General features: G+C 38.6%; 2 protein-coding genes across 10 annotated transcripts in view; both read left to right on the forward strand.

The window, feature by feature from the left end:
* PTPN4 (protein tyrosine phosphatase non-receptor type 4) overlaps positions 1-12922 on the forward strand; it is a 110352-nt gene extending 97430 nt beyond the window's left edge. For 6 of the 7 annotated variants that reach the window (XM_038182488.2, XM_038182487.2, XM_072040754.1 and 3 more), the window contains 7 exons: positions 928-1018; positions 1101-1162; positions 1592-1738; positions 3652-3780; positions 5202-5350; positions 8052-8187; positions 9861-12922. In XM_038182488.2, the coding sequence (XP_038038416.2) occupies positions 928-1018; positions 1101-1162; positions 1592-1738; positions 3652-3780; positions 5202-5350; positions 8052-8187; positions 9861-9947 (801 nt within the window). In that variant the 3' untranslated portion in view covers positions 9948-12922. Of the gene's footprint in view, positions 1-927; positions 1019-1100; positions 1163-1591; positions 1739-2967; positions 3087-3651; positions 3781-5201; positions 5351-8051; positions 8188-9860 lie in introns of those variants that run through there. The other variant, XR_005267248.2, reaches the window with a different exon arrangement.
* Positions 12923-17247: 4325 nt separating this feature from the next.
* Positions 17248-22856, forward strand: part of EPB41L5 (erythrocyte membrane protein band 4.1 like 5) — a 53952-nt gene continuing 48343 nt past the window's right edge. For 2 of the 3 annotated variants that reach the window (XM_027461735.3, XM_072040755.1), the window contains exon 1: positions 17248-17747. In XM_027461735.3, the coding sequence (XP_027317536.3) occupies positions 17568-17747 (180 nt within the window). In that variant the 5' untranslated portion in view covers positions 17248-17567. Of the gene's footprint in view, positions 17748-17807; positions 17830-22856 lie in introns of those variants that run through there. The other variant, XM_072040756.1, reaches the window with a different exon arrangement.

Raw genomic sequence — 22856 nt, forward strand, 5'->3', positions numbered from 1 at the left:
CGTATGTACCTTGTATGTTACACCGCATAGGTTTACACTGAGAGCTCTTCCAGGGAAAGTTACGGTTTTGTAACACCTAGTGTTACATAAATGGCTTTGGTGTGTGTGTTTGGGTCAAGAAATGTATGGGTGTACTGACACATAACTCCCAGGTCTTCATTTAGCTGTTCCATTACCGTAGGATGTCAAACTTGTGCATGGAATGTGTGTAGTCACCATGTTTTAATCTGGAAGGGCAAGTGAAAGGTTGTGTTCTCTGGTTGAAAAGTGATTTCAAAGCTCTGCTTGCCACATCTCTTGCTCAGGTTTAAGGCCTCTTTTCTGTCAATTCACTTAGGAGTTCACTTTAAAACAAAGTATTTAAATGATTCAGACTTGAAGTTTTTAAAGTGCTTTTTATTGAAGCTGGATGATATCACTGGTACTCTTTGCAGCACAATAGTTACGGCAGTGAATGACTAAGGCATGACAGGACAGAGACCTCTCAAAGGAGATACTGTGCAAGAAAAGCACAGGATTCACTGTATACCTAATGAAATGCAGGAAGATATCTGACAAAAAAAAAAAAAAAGCTCTGAAACAACTTCATTGTAGGTAGAGAGCTGTACACAACACCATCTGCTTGCCCCAAACCACCATGTGGAATGTCAGTATCTGCCAATTCCCTTAACATTATATAATACTGACTTCACTGCATTAGTGTTCTTATGGAAGTCTGAAATTTAACAGTCAGTTTGTCTTCAACCAAATAGTGATGATGCCTCAATTATTTTAAATGATCCCATAGAATATTTCACAGGGTTTTCTTATGAAAAGTATTTCCATATTTGTTGAAACTATCTTTGTTCAGTAATTTATGTTATAAAAAGTACCTCTATGCATATACTAACAGGTATTTTATATCTTGACCATCTTTTTTGTCTTTAGCAATTGTATAGGAAAAAACCTGGAATGACAATGTCTTGTGCCAGATTACCTCAAAACATTTCCAAAAATAGATACAGAGACATTTCGCCTTGTAAGTATGTGTGTGTGTTTGTGTTCTAGAAGTATTTTACCCTGGTTAGTAAATAAGTAACAGCTTTCTAAAATTTTTTCAGATGATGCTACACGGGTTATTTTAAAAAGTAATGAAGATTACATCAATGCAAATTACATAAATGTGAGTACTGTTTTTAAAAATACTTTCTGACATTAAGTACTTTTGCAGTTTTGCAACAGAGAACTCAAGTGAAAAAAAAAAAAATTCATGTGAACCTAGTCGAGGCTAGAATGTCTGGGTAAGCCTGTAATCAGATGGTTTGAAATTTACCGTAGGTTTGCTTAATTGCTAATAGTTTGTGGCAGGTAATTTTATTTAAAAAAAAAAAAAAAAGAAAAAAAAAAGGAGAAAGTAGCCCTTTACCAAAGGAACACATTATTCTTCTTGGATTGCTAATGTGGCAGTAGTGACTAAGTTACAGTAAATAGGATTCATGTAATGATGCTTTTTTATCTGTTAGTCACTAAACATTGTCTGATGTGTAGCTTACAGAAATTCATTCTCATGGTGAATGCAAGAATTAAAATAATGATTTTTATCTTTTCTTAGATGGAAATCCCTTCTTCCTCTATAATAAACCAGTACATTGCTTGTCAAGGTCCATTGCCAAACACTTGTCCTGATTTTTGGCAGATGACTTGGGAACAAGGCTCATCTATGGTTGTAATGTTAACAACTCAAGTTGAACGGGGTAGAGTAAGTACAAGATTCTCTTAAATACCACTTACTTAAAAAAAATATCTGTTGATGATTGCCATTTAAAAGATCCGAGGAAGATACTGTTACGACAGGTAGTGCAACTGTTTTCATAAGGGCAGTGCATTCTTAAGATTCATCACTACAACAGTACAAAATTTTACACCTTTTGATGTTCTTAGTGTAGCTAATATTAAAACTTGGTTCAGTGCTGAAATACTTTTAAGTCCTCATGTTTTTCTTAAAATATTTTGGCTTACTGGTTTGACTCTTGTCAAACTAGAATTTACTTTCATGAGACTTCTTTTCTCTAATCTTCAAATGAAGAAACTCCAAAAAATTGAATCAGTTTTTGTAATTAGTTCTTTGATACGTAGAGATGAATTTTTAAGGCAGCCTAAAATAGCTTTGTAGTGTTGAGATAATGTGCCTGGGTGGCTGTCTTTAAGAGAATCATTGATAAACTTGAAGTCTAAAATTCTTCATAAAATGTTCTTCTGAGGCTATGAACATATGTGAAAAAATCATTGTCCTTTTTCAGCCTTTTTGGTACAAAAACCTGCAGAAGTAGAGACTTATGAATTGCTGAAAATAACTGTTAATGGTGCTATCAAAGGCTTTTTTTTAAAAATAATAATAAAAAAAAGCAATAGTTTATTAGCTTCATTTGTTGTCCTTTTGAAACAAGCAACGCAATAAAATCTAGTCATATGAATGGTTTAATTCCAGTGTTATCAGGTCTGGAGCATTCACAGTAGCACCGGATGATCGAGTGTGTGGACAGAAATGATGTAGAATAATAGTTTAGTGGAATTTCTCATAATTCAGGATTTCTATTGAAGATGGATTTATGAAACATTGTGGGTGTTCTGATCAACTCAGACTATGTTTCAGCTGTCTGTATATATTGTAACTTAGTAATAACCATGTATTTGTTGGGAGGTCAGGCCTCTAAATGTAATTAAAATAATTGAAGGGGAGTTGCAGTGTTTTAAACCTTTTTTCAGTGACTCAACATTAGCATGATGCTGCCTGCTCCCAAATAAATATGATTAGAGGGAATTTCAGTACAAGTGCCCTTTTAATTTGAATTTTCTTTACAAATCTGCTACAGACTTGCAGTAGCAGTTCTGAGGTTCCCCCACCCTGCTCAATAATGATATTTGTGGAGCTCTTTGGAGAGCTGCTAAATAATTAAGTAAAAGGACTTATCTGTCTTATACCCATAGGCAGACTCCCTGCTCTAAAGCTGATCATGAGGCTACTGACATCACTATCCCACTGCATGCCGGGATGTCTCAGTGGAGCAGGAAGTCTGCAAATCTGGCTGCTCTTAAAGAATCGCCAGGTGGGTTGGAAAAACAAAAGTACACTTGAGCTGAAATGACCTCTATGATTAGGCCGTTAAGCAATATATCTAAAAATCTAAGTTTTTAGAGTTTTCGTTTATCAAGAGTCTTTGAAGCCCACCATCTGCATTCTTCTAATTTTTAATTGGTTCAGCAGCCTTTTTGTTGCTGATCTCCTTTCTCTTTTTCATATGTTCTTTTCCCATATACATGTGCTTTAAGAAGATTACATTAAGTTTTTAGAGATCAGAAATATTTATAAAGCAGCATTTTTGTCACTCAAGTGTAAAGATGAAATATTTTATAAATACAATTTAAAAAAAAAATTGTAGCGAAAGATAAAGGCATCCATCCTCAATTTACGCTAACACTGAGTTGGTGCTCTGTGGCACATTTTATGATATGCAGTTAATTAAGTAGCACAGTCTATTTGGTAAGTAAACTAATAGTAATTACAAAGTGATCAAAATATTCTTTACTGAACAAAGGAATAAGCAACTAGAGAGATTGAAAATAATATTCTGAATTTAAACACAAATGTCTTCAAAAATGTGTTGACTTCAGGTTAAATGCCATCAATACTGGCCGGAGCCATCAGGAAGCTCATCATATGGAAATTTCCAGATCACCTGCCATTCAGAAGAAGGAAATCCTGCCTATGTGTTTCGAGAAATGACATTGACTAATCTGGAGGTAAAATCATTTTACACATACATATGCATATAAAGTATTAATCTGTGGGATCCTCACAGACCAGCTGAAACTACCTAATCAGGCTTTTTTAAATCTTGATGACATATCCGTGTGAATAGAACTGCTTGTTTCTAGAAACCTTTAGAAAACCAGCCTTACTGCAATGTTTTTACTTTTTATATGTTCTGCTGTTAGTATGATAACCATTTATAAGCAAAGTAACCAAATCACAAGGATTTGGTTTCAATAATAATGTTAATTGGTTTAAAATCATATAGAAGATGTATTATTTGTCTTAAAGACTCTTATTGCTGTCTTTCAAGACCTGGACAAAGGAAAAGAGTAATTAAAATTTGAGAAACTTGTTATTCCCTTAATGCTTTTAATGAAATATCAAACAGAAGCAGTGTTTGAGCATTGCTACTGAAAAACCTCCTTTTTGGTGGCAAACGGTTCTTAATAATTCCATCTTGGAGATTGTGTGCAAGTAGATGAGAGATAAATCTTGCTGAGAGAAGCATGAATTGGGATCAGCAATGAGATGTAAACCAGGACCTCCCAGACTGAACATGCATAGCATGGAGTTTGAGGGAATGTGTAGTTTCTGGAGCTTTGCCAGTCAGCATTTCAGTTTCAGAAATGTTTGGAAATGGTTATCTGGAGTTCAGTTCATGTACTTGTCTCTTGCTACATGGATTTCCAGATGAGATGCCAGTTTTATAGAACTTCCTTTTAGTCAATTTGCAGTTAAAATTCCTTTCCTGTATGCTGTTGAGACAATTGCTCATTTATTATCAGTAGTGGAAGCTCTGTAAATGATTCCATGCCAAAGGGTTATTTAACATACTGTAACTTCTTCTGTTCTTTGAAATGCTGCTTTTACTCTGATTGTACGGCCTGCCCCCTCCGCTCACCAGAGGCATGTGATACGTTTGTGACATTCGAGCGAGGGGGTGGGAGTGGAAAACCAAGTCATTCTGCATCTTGTGAAGTAAGCTGGATAAAATTAGAGGTGCAGATAAAAATCCAACACAATACTGGTGTTCACACAAAATCCGAAGGAAGGCTTTCATGCCTGGAAGTCTTGTCCAGTCCTCTCTCTACTCCTGTGCTGCCATTTGATCTAGCGAGACGGTACCTCTGTCTGCTAAATTTTTGTTAAAGATTTGGCTACCTTTTTTTAAACACAAACATCTGGTGTTTAGATAGACTGTTTGTATCTAACCTGCTGTTTTTGTTTTTAACAAAAAAAATGTAATTGTAAAATCAACAATGAGCAAAAATTAACTGAAAGTTTCCAGAAGCTACATCTATTATAGGCACAAGTTGATGTAAATTTATCATTGCTTTTTAGTTATTTGTTTGTTTTCCCCTCCATGGAACTTGAGTTACCCTTCAATAAATCTTATGTTTCTGATTAGAAAGAGGAAAGCCGCCAACTGACCCAAATTCAGTATATAGCATGGCCTGATCATGGGGTTCCTGATGACTCCAGTGATTTCCTAGATTTTGTGTGTCTGGTGCGAAAGAAGCGGGCTGGCAGAGAAGAACCTGTTGTTGTTCATTGCAGGTATCCCTTTTTTTTCCCTCCAATTTTGCTAAATCACAAAATTGAACTTAATTATTATCAAACACTATTTCTGTGCTTTGTTGTTCAAATAAGCATTTAAGTGTATCCACAGATTACAGGAGAACTCAACCTTTGAATTAAACAGTTCTTTTTTCTTACAGTTGTAATCACTTTAAATAAGCAGAATTTGGGGTATCTACATCCATGAATCTAGGTGGGGATTGATTTGTTTAAGTTAAATGCTCGTGCTAGTAGTTTGTGTAATTCAAGGAGATGGTGAAAGATACCTAGGAAGCTTGCTTATGATCACTACTGTTTTATGACTTTGTCTATCAGAAATTGTTTTTAATTGGTTTGGCTATCTTTTCTGTTTTGTGTTGGTCAGGGTAAATCTTCTGAATTAGGGAAAACCGATAGGCACTGCTAGAATTCCAGTGTCTCAAAATGATATTTTTCTTCAATTTCATTATTGCTGTATTTTGGTTGATACAGTTCTGAACAAATAGTTTCATTAACACAGTACAAAGTGTGCAAGTCTACAGAGACACTGAAGTTTAGGAACAATTTCATTCCTCTCAGTGAGGTATCAACTTGGCTCCACTGTGATAATTTCAGTATCAACATTTAAAACAATTTCATGTCTCTCAGGAAAAAAAGGAAAGAATACCACAGTTTGGCATAATTTACTTAATAGTCCTAGCTTGATGGCTGTTGGGAAATATAACTGAATTTCACTAGCAAGATCAAGCTGAAGGAGCCCAGGATTTCTTCTGCATGGTGTTTGCATTCTATTTTTACTAGCTTGTACTGCTCAGTATAAGAGGACTAGATGTTACAGCACCAAAACGGTCAAGTTTGGTTTTAGACCTGAGGCACCAGTTTTACATGTAGTATGGGGAATCCAAAAAAATCTAAATCTAAAAAATAGAAAAGACTCCTCTATCATACAAGAGTAGTTTAAAATGGGAAAAAAAAATGATTGTAAAGCAACACAAATCCGAAGAATATTGAAGGTTTTTGTTATGTTAAGATACTTTAAAACACTCATTTTCAAGTTGTTCATCACTATTGCTTCTCTGATTACATTGAGTTCTCAGTGCTACCAACAAGTTTTCTGACTGAACTGAGAGTGGTTAAACAATTTATAATCCATATAGCCCGAACACAGTGCTGATGAAAGGATGCTCTGGTGTAACAATCTTTATTCCCTGTACAAATTGGTGACTTTCTTCTGGATTAGTGTTTTTTTGAGATTTGCCATTGTAGAAGAGTACTGAGATGAGAAACTTTGGGAGTGAGTGAATCTTAACTGTAAGCATTGTATTTTTAACAAAAATATGTTTCTATGGCACCTTTCTCAGTAGCCTTTAGAGGAAAACAAGTGTAGCACAGAATGTACTTCAAGAAAGAAATGTTGTTCAAACTAAGGCTGAATGTACTCCGTTCTGTTTGGATCACTGATCATAAATAGATGCTTCAGGAAAATTAAGAACCTAACAAGGTTTTATGGTGCTTGTGCCATGTAACTTGCCCAGATTCCAGCACGTTTCAAGTTAAAGAAGTTACTGAACCTGTTACGTTTTTCTGCATAGCAGCTCCAGTGCCTTTCTTTTCCAAAGACATTTGTGTTCTTGTTTCTGAGCTCTTGAATTCCTGCATTCCTGGCCTTTGGCAAGTTCTGCAAAGTTGCATCTAAGCTTTTATTTTTGTTTTGTTTTTACTTTAACAAGGCTTCTAACAGTTTAGCTGAACAGTTTCTAATTCTTGTTCTGTAAGAGATGGTGGGCCACCCACCCTGTTCCTGCCATTCATGATTTTCTTGTCTTCTGTTAAGTTTCAGTGTTCCACTCCATCAAGCAATGGTTTCTTTTCCTAAGCTGAAGAGTCTTAGCTCACCTGATATTTATCATATGGAAACTGTATCATACTTTCCATCCTTATTGTTGCCCTTATCTGGATCTTTTGACATTGCAAAACGAATTGTTAAAGATTCTTTGACAAATACCGTTCCTGCTTGCATTTCATGGTGCATTCTGCATACAGATTCTGTATGTATAAATTCTAGAGGTGTAAAATGTTGTGGAGTAATTTTATATAACCAGTACATTTACATCTTGTCGTGAAATTTTCATGACATCACTGAAATATGCAGTAGCTTTGATGCCACCTTCTGGACAAAAACTTAAAGCAGTAGTTTGGCTGGATTTAATCTGAAATTATGCTTCAAAATCAGAACAATTAAGTTTCAAAGACAATGTTTATATTAACTAATTATTTGTCAGTAAATGAAAGTTTGCTTCTAAATTAATAATTGTATGAGTTGAGATAATGGTGATGTCTGAAAAAACAGATTTGGTTTTATATTCAAGTATGCAGGAACATTCTATTTTAAAACTGCAAAACAATATTTTGAATGAATAAATATATTTGTAGATTCTGTTAGTTAAAGGCTAGGTTAAGAACTGTTAATTCTCTGAAGAGGATTGACAGTTCTGCACTGCCTTTTGCTCTTTTCAGGCAGGATGGAAGCTTCCAGTGACACCCAGTCCGTCTAACCCCTGTTATTGTAAAGCTCAGTCATGAGAATCCTTGAGAAGGAAGGTCTTAAGTTCAGTGGGGTGGTTTATACAACATTTAGGAAAATGTGGCCTTTAAATGTGAACCATCTTTCTGATACTTTATTTTTTTGTTGTTTTTACAGTGCTGGGATTGGACGGACAGGAGTTCTCATCACTATGGAGACAGCAATGTGTCTCATTGAGTGCAATCAGCCTGTTTATCCATTAGATATTGTAAGAACTATGAGAGATCAAAGGGCCATGATGATCCAAACACCTGTGAGTGTCATACTTGTTTTTCTGTGTTGTAGAATAATTTCATATTATTTAGTTGTATCATTAAACATATTTTAATATACTTGTTGTTTATCATTTCTCAAAGAAGGCGTCTTTACCCAGTGTAGCTGCAGCTGTGGCTTATCTGGAAATAAATTGCTCTAGTTATTGGAAAAGAGCAAGTCTTAAAATTTCTACAAAAACAACTTGGGAAAAAGCTGTGGCTTTTTCAGGGTTATCTGTCAGTTACTGTCAAAAAGGGCCAATTTTCAGTAGTTTTCAAATTGTTCCATAGAGAAAGCAGGAGCATAATTCCAAAAGTTAGAAGTGGAAATAATATAAAAGTCTAACACAGAAAGACCTAAAACATGCAAGAAAAAACCTTCATTGGTGCAATTTGGTGATTTTGTTACCCTAGTAATAATGAAAACAAAACTTCACACCATCCCGTAATGACTTGAGTAAGGGGGAAATAATAAAAAAAAAAAAAATTGAGTTTGTACATCTCTATAGCATACATAGAGAGGAAAAGACTTTTATTAGTAAAGGGGGGAGGTACAGGGTTCTAACTACATTCCCCCCCCCCCGCCCCGAATGTGCTAAATATCTTTTTGTTTTGTTTTGTTTTTCTACTCAAAAAAAAGAGCATGTTCTATCTGCAGTGGAACACAAATGTGTTCAGAATGAGGGGGGGTATAATAAACAATATCTATCATAATTTCTCCTTTTGATGTCTCTTCCCGATTTTGTATATCCTGAAAGATTCACTTAATGTCCGCAAGATGGCCCCATGCATGATTCCCCTGTATCCTTATTATAGGAAGAGAATTTGGAAAGGCTCCATTAGGGAGCACTGGAGGCAGAATGCATATGTTCCACAAATAAGTATGAATTCAAATATATTAATACATATGCAACAATAAAATATAGAAATTCTATTACTAAATCTGTTACTGTGCCCATTTAAGACTAGATGTCAACAATTACTTGTTGACCACTAGTTCTGGTGCTTTACAAAACAGTGATTTTTATTTTCTTTTATTTTTATCCTATTTGAATTTGGTTGCTGTTGTTTTTTTTTAAAACTATTATTTGTATTATTTATATGTTTAAAACAAGATATCAGTGGCCTCCGCATATGCTGGTGCTCAACTTGAATGTGTGTAGAGTTAGACATTACATAATGTTAAGAAATTGGGTTTTGTTTTTTTCAACATGAAACACTTTTCATCAAATTTTGAGAGATGTCAGTAACGTGGCAGAATTAATGTAAGTATGAAGAAATGCTTTAGAAGTTGATAGTGCCAGGTACAGATGCTGCTATGTCTTCTAAATGCTAAGTGCGTGGAAAGGCTAGGTCAGTGAAACTTCAGTAATGAAATGAAGGGTAGAAAATTACTGAAGAAGTGATGTTATAAGAACAGGACTGGTGTTGTGGGTGTGACTTCAGTTACATATTTCAAAGTGCTATTCATTCCACTCTTCTGTCAAGAAAGAAGTTTCTCAAGTTCTAATACACTGTCTCTATTGTTTTGTGTTTTCTAAACTAACTTTGAAGCACAGTTCTCAGACCATCAAGGAAATAGGGTTGGAAATACTAGAGGCCTTTCCTACTTCCAAAGGACATGTCTCAAGTCTGTTTCTTTTCAATTAATTGAATCTGCTTTCCTTTTCAGAGTCAATACAGATTTGTATGTGAAGCTATTTTGAAGGTGTACGAAGAAGGATTTATTAAACCTTTACAAGCATCACCGCATAAATAAAGAGCAAAAACCCTAGGATATCAATTGAGGAATCCTGTCCTCTGTATAATGAACTGGCAGCATTCTTTGTGCCATAATACTGCTTGCAGGAAATGATAGTGAAGTACGGCAAAGAATTGACAAAGGACTTTGAAAACTTCAGCACTGTTGCACTTTATGTTGAAACAAAATCAGTCTCTGAAACTCTTCTAACCTTCATCTGTTTGAAGACTTTATTTTCGTGCTTTGCTCCGAACAAACCACAAACTGAAAGAACTAATCGTGTTCAGGGTAATCTACGATATTTCATTGTAGTGCCATATACTGCGCTTCTGGTTGAATTGCTACAAACAAGGCTTGGAATTATTTCACTTTGTTTTACACCCATGTCTCTTAAAAATGGAAAACAAATGAAAAAATACACTAAGCCATGGTCTTTCTCCAGTGCTAGGTTTATTTACTATGTACAGACTCTCACTGTTTTGTTTTTTTACAACATTAGCAATATTGCCGATACTAGATAGATACACACTGCCTACTGATGCAGCACACTGTCCTACACCCTTATTAGAGACCAGCTGGTTGTTAGAGGAAAGCTGGCATCTGTGTTAACCCAGCAGTAGCTGCATAATGCCCACTTACCAGCATCTTGTAAAAAAAAAAAAAAAAAAGAAAAAAAAAAAAAGGAAAAAAAAAAAGGAAAAAAACAATAATAATAAAAATTAAAAAAAAATAAACAGCATTTCTTTGACACAGCTTGTGTGTCATACACTGGTGTATTCTGATTCATGTGACTTAAGATTACGTGATGGGAACTAGTGCATGCATTGTCTTAACCCCTTAAGTGCCTTGAGACTTACAGCGTACATCCAGTGAAAGGCACTCATGATTCTGTGGGGGGTGGTCTTGTCCTGTCATATTTATCTTAATGGGTTCAGATTTTAAAAACAGCCCTTGGTGCTTGGAATATGTTACTGCAAGGGGTCATGGAAATACCGTTCCCTCTTTCCTTATACACGTACCTGTGTGCTACACTCAGTAGCAAAAGCACCTCTGCCAACTTAATGAATGAGCATCATTTGCTGCTGTGTTGTAATTATGTGAAAAATCTGACACATTCCTTTCAACTAGTAACTTACTAGCAGCTTACTATGAAATGCTAGTAGGTCATTAGAAGCTGATACTTTGTTTTATCCTTTTATTGAGAATAGCTGTCTTGCTCAATTAGAACATAACTCCTTAATAGCACTGATAATTAAGTTGAACTTACGATCAGATGTGATTTAATTCCATTATCTGCTAACCAGTTATTCTTTAAGTCCTCATAGTTGATTTCAAGCCATGTTCGTACAGGTCTGCCTTTTATTTTTCTAATTGTTTGGGGGGTGGGGGGTGAGGAAAGAGAACACTATAATGCTGTCCCAGAACTTTAATTCCATAACGACCCCAGTCGCCCTCTGTTACGCTTGTGCAAAGTTGTTCCAGTTGATATGGGTTGCTTCTTATTTAAGTAGGTAGAAGATTTGTAATGAATATCTGTCTGATACAGTATCTGAGCTCACTCTAAGGATATTAAAAATTGGGACGTTTTATATATATATATATATATGTTTTTCCAGTATAGGAGAAACCAAGTCAGAAGCAAGGTGTCCATTGTAATATACTGTAAGAAAAAAAAAAAAATCAGTCACTTCTTTGACTGCCCTGCAACAGCATAACTTTGTGCCCTCTATTTAAAAAAATAATAATAATTTATTGTATTGGTTTCCTGAAAATGTTTATCCAGTAAATTTTGTTATAAGCTATATAGAGCATAGAATTAAAATGGAAAGTTCTACACTAAATAAGTTTTTAACTATTGAAGAATTATATTATATAATATACTGTGTTCTATGGACATTGAAAGAGATCAGCTATGAAATATTAAGTGAAAAGGGATTCAGGCAAAGTGAAATCCTGGCTTACGACTTAGTAATAAACATGAACCACAATGCCAAATGGAAAATATAGTTTTAAATATTTTTAGAAAACAATATAATATTAGATGGCCTGTGGCCTTGTTACTTATATTTCTAGATTTGATGCCTAAATCAATATTATTCCTCAGTGAAAAATGAATCTTACAAGAATCTCTGGATCTGACAAATTGAAAAAGAGTGATAAAGTAGCTTTAATCTCAGTTTTATTTTAAGCCATTTGCAACAACAACAACAAAAGTCTTCTTTAGTAAAGTTTAAGCTTTAACTTGCATACAATGATATTAGCTGAGATGCCAGCTAGCTGGAAGGTTATTTTAAACTCAGCACTTAATGTCAACAAATTAAAATAATTCATTCATCTACTGAAGTAAATTTTCTTCGTAGTCAAATTGTAAATGAAAATAGCATTTGCCCTTTTTTCTCTGAGGGGAACAAGAAATTAAGTTTATAGCAACATTGCTTAGTGTTGAGATGTCACATATTTAAAATGTGAAGTTGCCAAAGCAGTTTGAGTTCAAAAGACCCATTTATACCACAATTGTGTGGGATATTTATTGGTCGTCTGTCATTATTGTTTTGATTACAAATACAGGCAAGTATAACAGGTCTCTTCAGAATCTTCCTCTGCATTGACTTAAGCTGATGGGTTGGCGTGCATTAACTGGTTGCACTGGGAAAGAAATTGGAGCAAAGCAACTCTTCTTTGATAACTGCTCATCAGCTGATCAGGGGCGTTTGGGCTTCTGGAAAGCAGAGTGGTAACCAAAAACCAATTGGGAAAGAGAAGTTGCACTGAAGCCTTCCTGCACCATACATCATTCATTCAAATGTTTCTACTGGTTGTGGTATAAATGGCCTTTCAAATATTTTTATATGGCCAAAAAAAAAAAATAAATCTAAACTGCTAAAGATTTTACTTTGGGTTATGAAGATCTGTATCATCCTTCAAACTTTTTAAAGAAGTTTTTGTATGTTTCATGCTGTACAAAACATGAATGTATCTTTCAGACAAAATGACCTATATGTGATTGGTGTTATGACTGTTGGATTTTATGAATAATTATTTTCATACCATTTGATTAGGAAAAATGCTGGGTGGGTGGGAGAAAGAGTATGTTTGTAACACTTCCATGATACAAATCCAGTTTTAAAAAGAAATGAAGTTTTCATTGTAAATAAGAGCAATATTATGACAGTTTTCTGCCAATTTATAATGTCAAGGTTTTTGTTTTCCTTTTGGGTTTAAATTGAAAACGTCCACTACCATCTTGTTTAAAGTGGATTTGAAGGGTTTTTTTTTTAGTATAAAAACATGGGGCTCTAGAGAAGGCTTTGTGTGGCTTTGGGGGCATTTTTTATTTTTGCTAAATATGAAATAAGATGTAGGTATCGTTTTATAAATCACCTGCAGATTGTCAGCCAATCCATTCTGAGAAGTACTGCATTAGGTGTAACAGACAACTGAGAGCTGCAGACTTAATTTGTCCTAAACTTAGAAGCAATTGGTATTTTAAATAATGTGCTTGTCTTAAGCAGTAACCCATTGCTTTTATGCATTTAATTTTTATATGTTCTCTCCTAGTTATGAAAAAGAGCTTGATTGTATCAGACTACGTTTAATGCTAACTGACGTTTTTTTTCATGCATTTTTTCTGTTCAATTTGGAAGCTTACAGATAAAACAACAGCGCTTCATCTAGTATAGCTGATTACACTCTAGCACACCATCTATGAGAGAGAGGGTGAGAAGGCAGTTGGGAGACTAAGGAACATGAGGTGTTTGATATGGAACCCAGCAACTTTCCATAGAGAGCTTCCAAAAAGCTTTGTGGTACCCGTGGAAGGGCCAGCGTGCAGCGTTGCTGCTGCAGTTGCACTGCCCAGAGAGATGGGAAGAAGAGGAGGTCATGCATAGGGAGACTGGAGCTCCAGGTGTGTCGTGGAGCTGAATTACGTGATATTTTTATGCTTGTGTAGGTGTGTGGGTGACTGATGGCTCAGGGAATTAGCATGAGCATGAAAAACTACAGATCCACCATCCGCAAATCTCCAAGCGAAACCAGGTTGTCCAATACACGCACTGTAGTTGTGACTGTAGAGCCACTACTCAGGCAATCTGAAAGACCCTCAGCCCTGAGGGGAAAGGGAGGAATTGGAATATGGTCCATATTCAAATTCTGCATATTTGGATTAGCACAAAGTACTGGAATGGTGCCCTGTAATGTCACTTATGTAAGTCTTTTTATAGCACATATGTCCCCAGGTGGTTGGGAGTATTTTCTTAAATACCCAGTCTTGAGACTGGAAAAACTCTTTTCCATTGCCACTTCTAGTGCTGGGATCAAATACAAAAATCTGGTAAATATTTATATAGTCATTGATTAAATGTGGATCTTGCATGAAATTGCAGAGATTGGTTAGTGGTGATTGGGAAGCTGTTACAAGAGGAAAAGGATTGATTTGTTTTAATACAACCATTTTGTCCAATCTCATTTAACTCACAGCAGTTATAAGACAAAAAAAATTATATAGATATTTTTTTAGTTTAGCAATCTGCAAAGGAGGCTAGTTTGTCATCACTGGACTTTACCTCTGTCCTAGTTGCTAGCACAGTTGTGCATCTTCACAGTTAATTGGGCTTCTCCAGCTGCAAGTTTAACTAGTGCACAAGCTGCAAGCTCCAGCTGCTTACTTTGGCATGTTTTGCTCATTGAGAGCTCATTTGGCAAAACTTTGGGAGAAATTACTTTAAAAAAAAAATGGCATTTTTGGTAAGAGGCATGTACTTTTGGGGTCGTTCTAGTATGCTGTAAGATGAACTTTGGTTTCGCAGACTGGCTGACAGTTTGCTGGTTGTGTTATTTCATATTTAGCAAGCTTATGTGTTTTAAAGGGTGATTTTTTTCAAAGTGTTTTGATGTTTGAATGGTAGCACTTTATCTCATGCTTACTACTGACTGAACTATTGGACAAAATAAATTGGGTTTGGAGAGAGATGCTTAATGGGTTTCTGTACAGAGATGATTTGGATTACACCCTGGTACGAATGATTTCTGTTCCAACCATTTCTGGTTTATTGCTCATGTATTTGAGGGACTTTCGTAAAACAGATATTAATAATATGTCACCTCAATTTTCCTGTCATAACAATATAGAGCTTGTATTTAAAAAAAAAAAAGCGAATGGAAACTACAGGGTACTCATAAATTTATCTCTGTGATCTCTCTCAGCTAGCTGCAGATTAGCTAAGTTTACTGTAAGTGGTTCTGCTAAGCATTATTTTTAACATTAGATCAATTACTTGGAAATCAGTATTTTTTTTTTTACTTAACTTATTTGAATTTTGATAACTAAAGATAATGCACAACAGAGCTTAAAGAAGTTGTCATGCTTTTACTCCTAGGCCAGGGGCCTAAGACATGAGTGAAAGGGGTAAACAGTTTACATTAAGCTGTTGTTTTCTTTAACTAGGATGTATCCACAAAGACTAGGCTATAAACTACCCAGTGCAATTATCTCAGTACATTGGGGCACCACAGTAACAACCCATAATAATATTACAGGAAAAGTAAGTTAAGGAAACCAAGGTTTTTGTTTTACCCTATGTACTCAGATTTTATTCCATTTGGTTTGGTTCGTTTACCAGTGATCCCATTTTAACCAGTCAATTTGGCAGGGCTGTTTGTGTAAGGTTTGGGGTTTTATTTTCTGTAACAGGTGCTATACTATCTGTAAATACAAAGGGAAGAATATTATCTAGATCATTATTAACAATCAGGAGGTGGCAATATTTTTTGCTAGTTACTTCTGGTAATTAATTTGCATTTCCAGCTGTGGCTTTCAGTTGTCAAATTTCATCTCCATTTCGTACTGCTCAATGATTGACAAGTGTGAAGTAAATCATCTCAGAGTTGAATAGCTTTTGTTGTTTAGACTAACTCTTGTGTATCTTTATTAATGTTGGGAGGGTGGGAAGCTTCTTCCCGTAAGCAGACTTTTGCCTATAAATTTGTTTAAAAGCACATGGCGGGGTGGGGGGACACTTTAAAACACAACATCTTGGCTTAAATCGCCAGGGTAGCTGATTGAAAACAATGGAAACTTGAAATTGGTCAACACTGGACAATGTGAAAATGAATTCAGCTTTTGTCACTGCAGCTACTGTATGCTTTAAAGGGCCTTATGTATTTGTCCTCATTTTGATAAAATGAAATTTCTTGCCATTAAAACGATACACTAACATTCTACCGAAAACCAGCAGTTCCCAGAATAAATATGCTAATTAACATTTAACAAGTCTTGTTTTAGTCTTAAGTAAAATTTCATTCTATTATGTGAAAAAATGCTGTTATGCATATTTTGTGGATATATTTAATTTCAGTTGACAAATAGTTGTCTAGGTACAGACTTGAAAATATATATATAGTTTACTTGTGGATCTTAATTGTTTAATTGCAAAATAAAGATGTGCTTTAGTAATTTAAAGTTTAATTATTTTTTTTTATTTTTGTGCTGCTGTACACATGGTTTTACTCTGCTGCTTTTATACAGTTCTGATGCCAGATACTGTTCATCGTATTTTTTTTTTTGACATTGTATTCCATAAATGCAGTCTTGCTTTCCTTTAGAGAGGATTTGTATGTTTGCACTGAGCACTAGTGGAGGATGTGAAATTAACAGAAGTGAAATTGCTTGATTATAGAATATGCATGACAGTGTCAGTCCATGGTTTTTACCTGAAAATATATACCATAATTTTTGCTCTAATGGAAGAGTAACTCTCGTCATCTTTTGCAGGGCCGTGTATGTAACTTTTAAGGGAGGATTTCAGGCAGTGCTCAGTAGGGATTAGAGCCTGGTGCCAAAAGTGGGGGCTAGCGGTGTGAAGAACAAAAATGCCAGATGGAAGATTGTGATGAACATTTGCTGCCAAAAAAGTGCGGGAATGTTCAAACCAGACGTAGGAAAAGAAGATGAGAGGATTTAGGGGGCAAGGCAAGCATCTCATGAGGGATGAGTTGAAGAGAAGAGAGCCACCACCCTGTCCTTCGTTGGGGTGGTCAATTTTTAGAGGGAGGACACCTATCTGACACCCTCCGTGCTAACCGCACGTTTTCCTCACTAATTAGACTAGGGTGAGGCAGGTTTCCTCAGGGATCTCCCCCACACCCTTCCTGGTGGGCTGTGGGCACCGAGGCCTGGGGGCCGCCCCCCGCCCCCTTTGGCCGCCCCCCGCCCGGCCCCACATGGGCCGCGCCGCGCCCCGCCGCCCGCCGCCGGGCGCAACCACCTGGCTGGGGGCGGGGGGGGCCCTCCCGTCTCCGCCTCCTTAAAGGGGCGTGCGCCTCCCCTTTCTCCTCCCTTCTCCTCCCGGCAGCAGCTCCCCCATCTCCCTTCCTGCCTCCTCCGGCAGCTCCGGGACCCCCGAGCCGAGCGGGGCCGAGCCGTGAGCGCGGCCGTGCGGCGGAGCGGGGCGGGCTCCTCGCTGCTTCCAGCCCCTCCCGCGGCGCTCCGCCATTTTCTGAGGCCCGCCCCGGCTCCCCCGGGGGGCGGGAGACGCGGGGCGCTGCTCCGCCGGCCGGGCGGCGCGTCTCGCTCCCATTTTCCCCCTTTTTTCCCCCATTTTTTTTTTTTCTTCCCATGGAGTGAGGACTCCCGCAGCGATGCTGAGCTTCTTCCGGCGGACCCTGGGCCGGCGCTCGGCCCGGCGGCACGCCGAGCGGGAGCGGCTGCGGGAGGCGCAGCGCGCAGCCACGCACATCCCCGCCGCCGGCGAGGCCAGGGCCGTGCTCACCTGCAGGGTGGCGCTGCTCGACGGCACCGACGTCAGCGTGGAGCTGCCGGTGGGTCCCGACACGGGGGGGGGAAAGGAGGCACCTGCGAGCCGGGCTGCCGACAAAAGAAAGCATAAAAAGGCACAAAAAGGTGATGGGAGAGCAGCGCTGGGAACCGAGCTGCTCGGACGGGCTGCCCGGGGAGGTGGGGGGATAAGGACGTGGTGCCTGGGGACGGGGGGTTTGTTGGGAGCGAGGTGTGAGCCGCTGCTTTGCTGCCTTAATTTGCACGTGTCGGTGCTTAATTATATGCCTGCGCTTAATTACACACCTGTGTTGAGGCAGCAGGACAAACAGTAGCGACGGGAGCCTCCTGCCTCGCCTTTCTGCCTGCACGCGTCGGAGGCGCCTGGCGCTTGTTGGAGGCTCGGTCAGGAGGCTGTGGCGCTGCGAGGTCCCCTGGCCGCTTCTGTGGGGTTTTGGCTTTAATTGCAGCTCCAACAGCAGCACAAGCGCTGGAGCAGCTGCTCTTAAATGACTTTTTTCTTTCCTCCTTGATGCTTTACACACCGTTCTTCGATGTCTTCCCAAGGAAAGCCCGGCTCGGCGGTGTGCTGAGCAGCGTTCGCACCGTGAGCGGGGTGCAGTGCCTGGACATCCAGAAACACAACGGACCTGGGCTTTAGGGAACGCTTTGGCATCTCTCTCCTCCAAATAGGCATTTATGGAGGGCAGTAAAACTAATTTGTACGTCTCCGAAACAATGTAATGAACGTGTCCGGTGCTGCTTAGTGCCTGGGATGTTTGATTTGAGGCCAGGAATGCCCGCAAACACTTTGTAGCAAGAGTTACACTCAAAAAAGTACTCGAGTGTAAATTGGTGTCTCCACATAACCAGAGGAGCAATCGCTGGAGCTGGAGTTGGCTCTGTAGGCAAATTCCTGGCGCCTGTAACAACATTTCTGAGGCTTTGAGGAGCATAAATTGAACCTGAAGAGGTGTCGTGACCTCCCATCTGGACTATAAAACTTGGATCAGGGCGTAGCAGAAACTATTTTATTTCTGCATGAAACAGTCACTTTTTTGCACTCTCCTTTTTTCTTTATAAGCCGGCAGAAAGCCTTGTCCATGAACATCTAAGTTATGAGTAACAGCAAACAAATAAGCTAAATATACATGGTTGAGTGCAATAATTACAGCATGTTGTCAGGGGCTGACATGGACTAGTTCCTTTGGTGATTAAAATACAATAAATTAAAAGTAAATTAAATGTTTCATTTCCAACTCTCTGGCATGTTTGTTCGCGTGTCTGACATTAATCATATTTGGGACACAAAAAAGTGTCAGGGAGTAGAAGGAAGATGAAACGAAAGGTACAAAATCTGGGAAAAACATTAAATTCAGCTTTACATTTTAGAAATTAAAATATACCTGTCTGCACATAGAGATTTATTTTTTTTCTTTTACAAAATCTGTCCTTGAGAATAATCGGCCCCTTTGAGCTAAGATGTTTTCTGGGACTGGTCCTGTTACGCTGGCATCTATGCAGGTCTGGTTTAAATGAACTCTTGTGTTCCCAGAGAGGCTCCCTCAGGTCTGCCGGCACAGTGCTGTATGGTGCTATTGTCTACCTGAGCTCTCTGAAACGATCTAAGTAAAAAAAAAAAAAAAAAAAAAAAAAAAACAGTAAATAGCAGAAAGTGTTTCCTAAGACTGAATCATTCAGCAAACAGGTTAATTTCCAGCCAGCAAAAGAGCTGCCTTGGCACAAGGGAGAGGGCAGGAGCGAGCACCTTACCTTCTCTAGTGCACGGCTGTGTCAATACACTGGCATTAACTTGTTGCTCCTACAGGGGAAAAAAGATGTTGCTTTTCTTACTGCGTTTGTCCTTGTTTTCTCATGCCCCTTGGCAAGAGAAACGTTTTTTGGCAGCCAGGCAGTAAGTAAAGTCAAGGAAAATCTGGGCTGAAAATAATCAGTGTAAGTTTGTTCTGTTGGTTTCCAGCTGGAGTGATTCTCCAATCTGGCTCCCCATGTGCCTCCCTGAACATGGGGCAGAAGCACTCAGAGGCAGTGTAAGATTTATGCTGGTGTTCAGGGCTTGTGGAGCTAAAGCCTTACAGTGAATTTGTTACTGAGAATGTTCTGGAATTGTGGTCGTTCCTGTGATTGACTGGGCTTGGGATTGCTGAAGTTCTGCTTAAATAACGTTCCCTTTGATCCCTATTGTGGTCTCTTAAACCATGTAAACTAAGTGTGTTTCAGAGCCTTTTTAAGGAGCTAAGGCTGATGTTTTTGCAAATATTGACAACGAAACAGAAGGGATGTTGTAAATGATGCAGTCGAGATGAACGTATTAAACACAGAGCCAGGGCTCGAGCAGTAACCCTGCTTTTTGTCCACTGATCTTATCTATGGTGTCTGTCAGGCCACTTAATCTGTCTGCGTTTCTATTTCTTCTGTTCTTTTTAATTACAAAAACTGCCTAACTTGAACCATTCATCAAAGCTACACTCCCATGCAGTACATAGGCTGAATTCTTTCTGAGAATCTACTTATTTCTCAGCCATGTCAACGATTAAAGAATATCAGCGTTATGTGTGCTATTTACTGTCACTTTGGTATGTTCAAAATGGGAAGCATGAACTTCATGCGAGTTATCAGTGTTCCTTCGGGGCAGATCAAAAAGGTTTTTTTCCCCCGCTGTCATTTCAGATTCTAAGGTTGTGTTCTGTCCTGGTAGATTTCCTTGTCTACTACCACTTTTTTTTGAAGCTCTGTGTTTGTCCAAACGCATTCAATGATTTTTGCCAGACTCGCAGTCACGTGTAACAAAACACTGAGAAGCTTATTTTTGTCCACAGAAAATTCTTAAAAATATATGGTGTCAGTTAACTGTGTTGCTTTTGACACTGTTCATCATTCATGCCTTTTCCTGTTAGCTTATCTTGGGTTCAACTTGGACAGCAAAAAAGTCAGGTTGTGCATTGTCTTCTAAGTTTTCAAAGCCCATGGGTAGTGTTTAACAGTGTGATTGCAGGGAGGTGAGGATTCTGTTCTGCCTCCATCCCCTATTTTACTTGCAGTGCTGTTGCCATGCAATAATACTAAAATATGTCTTTCCCCCACCGTACTTACAGAATTCCCAAAGCTCAAAAGCCAGGGAGGATTTTTCAATCAAAAGGTCTAAAACGTGGAATATTTATTGTAACAACAGTTGATCCTTATGCTAGTCAAGTAATAGCAGGGAGAGGGAAAAGGTAGCCTGGATAAAGGGAATAAAATTGTGAAATAAATCTCATAAATGAAATTACAGGAATACATTTGAAACATGCACCTTCTAAAAAATGTGTGCATGGATTTCTGGGGAGAAACAAGGGCAGCCCCACGACAGCAAAAGATAGTGTGGGAAGCCATACTTTGTGGAACCAGGGGTTTGGGTTAAAAAAAATAAAAACAGCAAAGCTGACCCCACATAACCCATAATTTACATAATTTTCTCATGGATAATAGAATTATATTAATTATATTCCAGTTTCTGTACACACAGCCTAAGTTTCAGGCAGAAGTTACCTGGCAGAAGCTCTTTAAGGTGCAAGACCCAAATTGCAAGGATGGAGCCGTCTGAATCGTAGCAGCTTTTCACCTTAGCATCCACCTTACTTATACATGCATGAAATTTAGTATGAAGATTACAAAATGAGATGGTTTTGTCCTTGTTATAATCAAGTGTCATTAAAACAAGGTCTTACATAAACCGGTTGAAGAGCTCTGTGGAGTAGCAGGAATTAGCTAAGCTGTTTACAATTTTGGAGTAATGCTTACAAAATAAGACTGAGAGGAGTGTATTAGTGGTGATTATTTAAAAAATATTAAGAAATCTCTCTGGACTGCCAACGAAAGTTTCCAGCAAGCTGTTAGGAGTGCCGATGGCTTTTTGTGTGGAGGGAGGCGATCTGCGTTGGTCTGACTGCAGGATCAGGGGTGTGCTGTGACAGTTTGTACCCTGTGATATCCAGCCTGGCTTTTTTTAAGTTTGTAAAACACTCGTGGCTGCTTGCTTAATGTTTGTAACTGTAAATGTAAAATGCGGAGTGCTTTCTACAGGACAGATATTGGTTTAAAAGAAAATCTAGAAATGATAAAAATGTTGGAAAAATATAGTTTCTGTGTGCCGCCTGTGCAGAGACGTGCCCAAAGGCTGCTCGCTGTGGGCTAACCCCTGGTCAACCTTTTGGGCTTGCTGTGTGTGCTGCATGATGCTGTGACCTGGAGGAAGCGAGCAGCTGGAAGCAAGGTGTGTGAGCGATTTCCGTGGCCTGCTGCAGGGCGATTGGGTTGCCTCGAGGGTTCAGCACTCCTAACTCGCCAGGTAACAGCGAGTTTCGTCCAAAGTGCTGCTTTCCTGCTCATCTGCCCCCGTGGAGAGTCAGTCCAAGTGATGAGAGCCTTGACTGAGCTGAGAAATACACAGTGCAATACCAAACTGAGGTGTTTGAGAGTCTGTTGGGGCAGGGATTTAACTGCTATGCAATCAAACGTGTAACCAGAAATCACAGAACCATTGAATCATTCTCCAAAGACCTCTGAGATCATCCAGTCCAACCTTTAGCCTAGTACTGAAGTCCACCACAAACTGTGCCGCTGAGTTCCAGATCTGCACGTTTCTTGAAGACCTCCGGGGTTGGTGCCTCAACCACCTCCCTGGGCAGCCTGTTCCAGTGCCACACATCTCTTTCAGTAAGGAAATGTCTCCTAATATCCAAATTAAACCTCCCCTGGCACAACTTGATGCCATTTCCCCTCGTCTTATCACGTGGTGCTTGGGAGAAGAGCCCAAACCCCAGCTCACAGGATGTAAATGGGTTTCTGGGAGGGGATAGATAAGAGAGTTCTGGCAAAACAAGCTGACAGGTGGGAGTGTTGTGAATCTTTATCATTTTATCTGTAGGTTCAGCAAGCCTGGCCACAGTACATTAAAATCCTTCTGTGTAGTATTCGAATAACCCTGCAGTTATGATGGGTGTTGGAATCAGCTCCGTACTTCGAACACTGCCCTTGGGTTTTAACCTTCCAGTTCTCCAGCAAGCCCTGATGGCTAACGGTGTTAACTATTGGGGCTGTTTTCATGATCGGAGTGTTTTATTATTATTATTATTATTATTTTTATTTTTTTT

This window comes from Anas platyrhynchos, chromosome 7, assembly GCF_047663525.1.
Source record: "Anas platyrhynchos isolate ZD024472 breed Pekin duck chromosome 7, IASCAAS_PekinDuck_T2T, whole genome shotgun sequence".
Taxonomy (NCBI): Eukaryota; Metazoa; Chordata; class Aves; order Anseriformes; family Anatidae; genus Anas; species Anas platyrhynchos.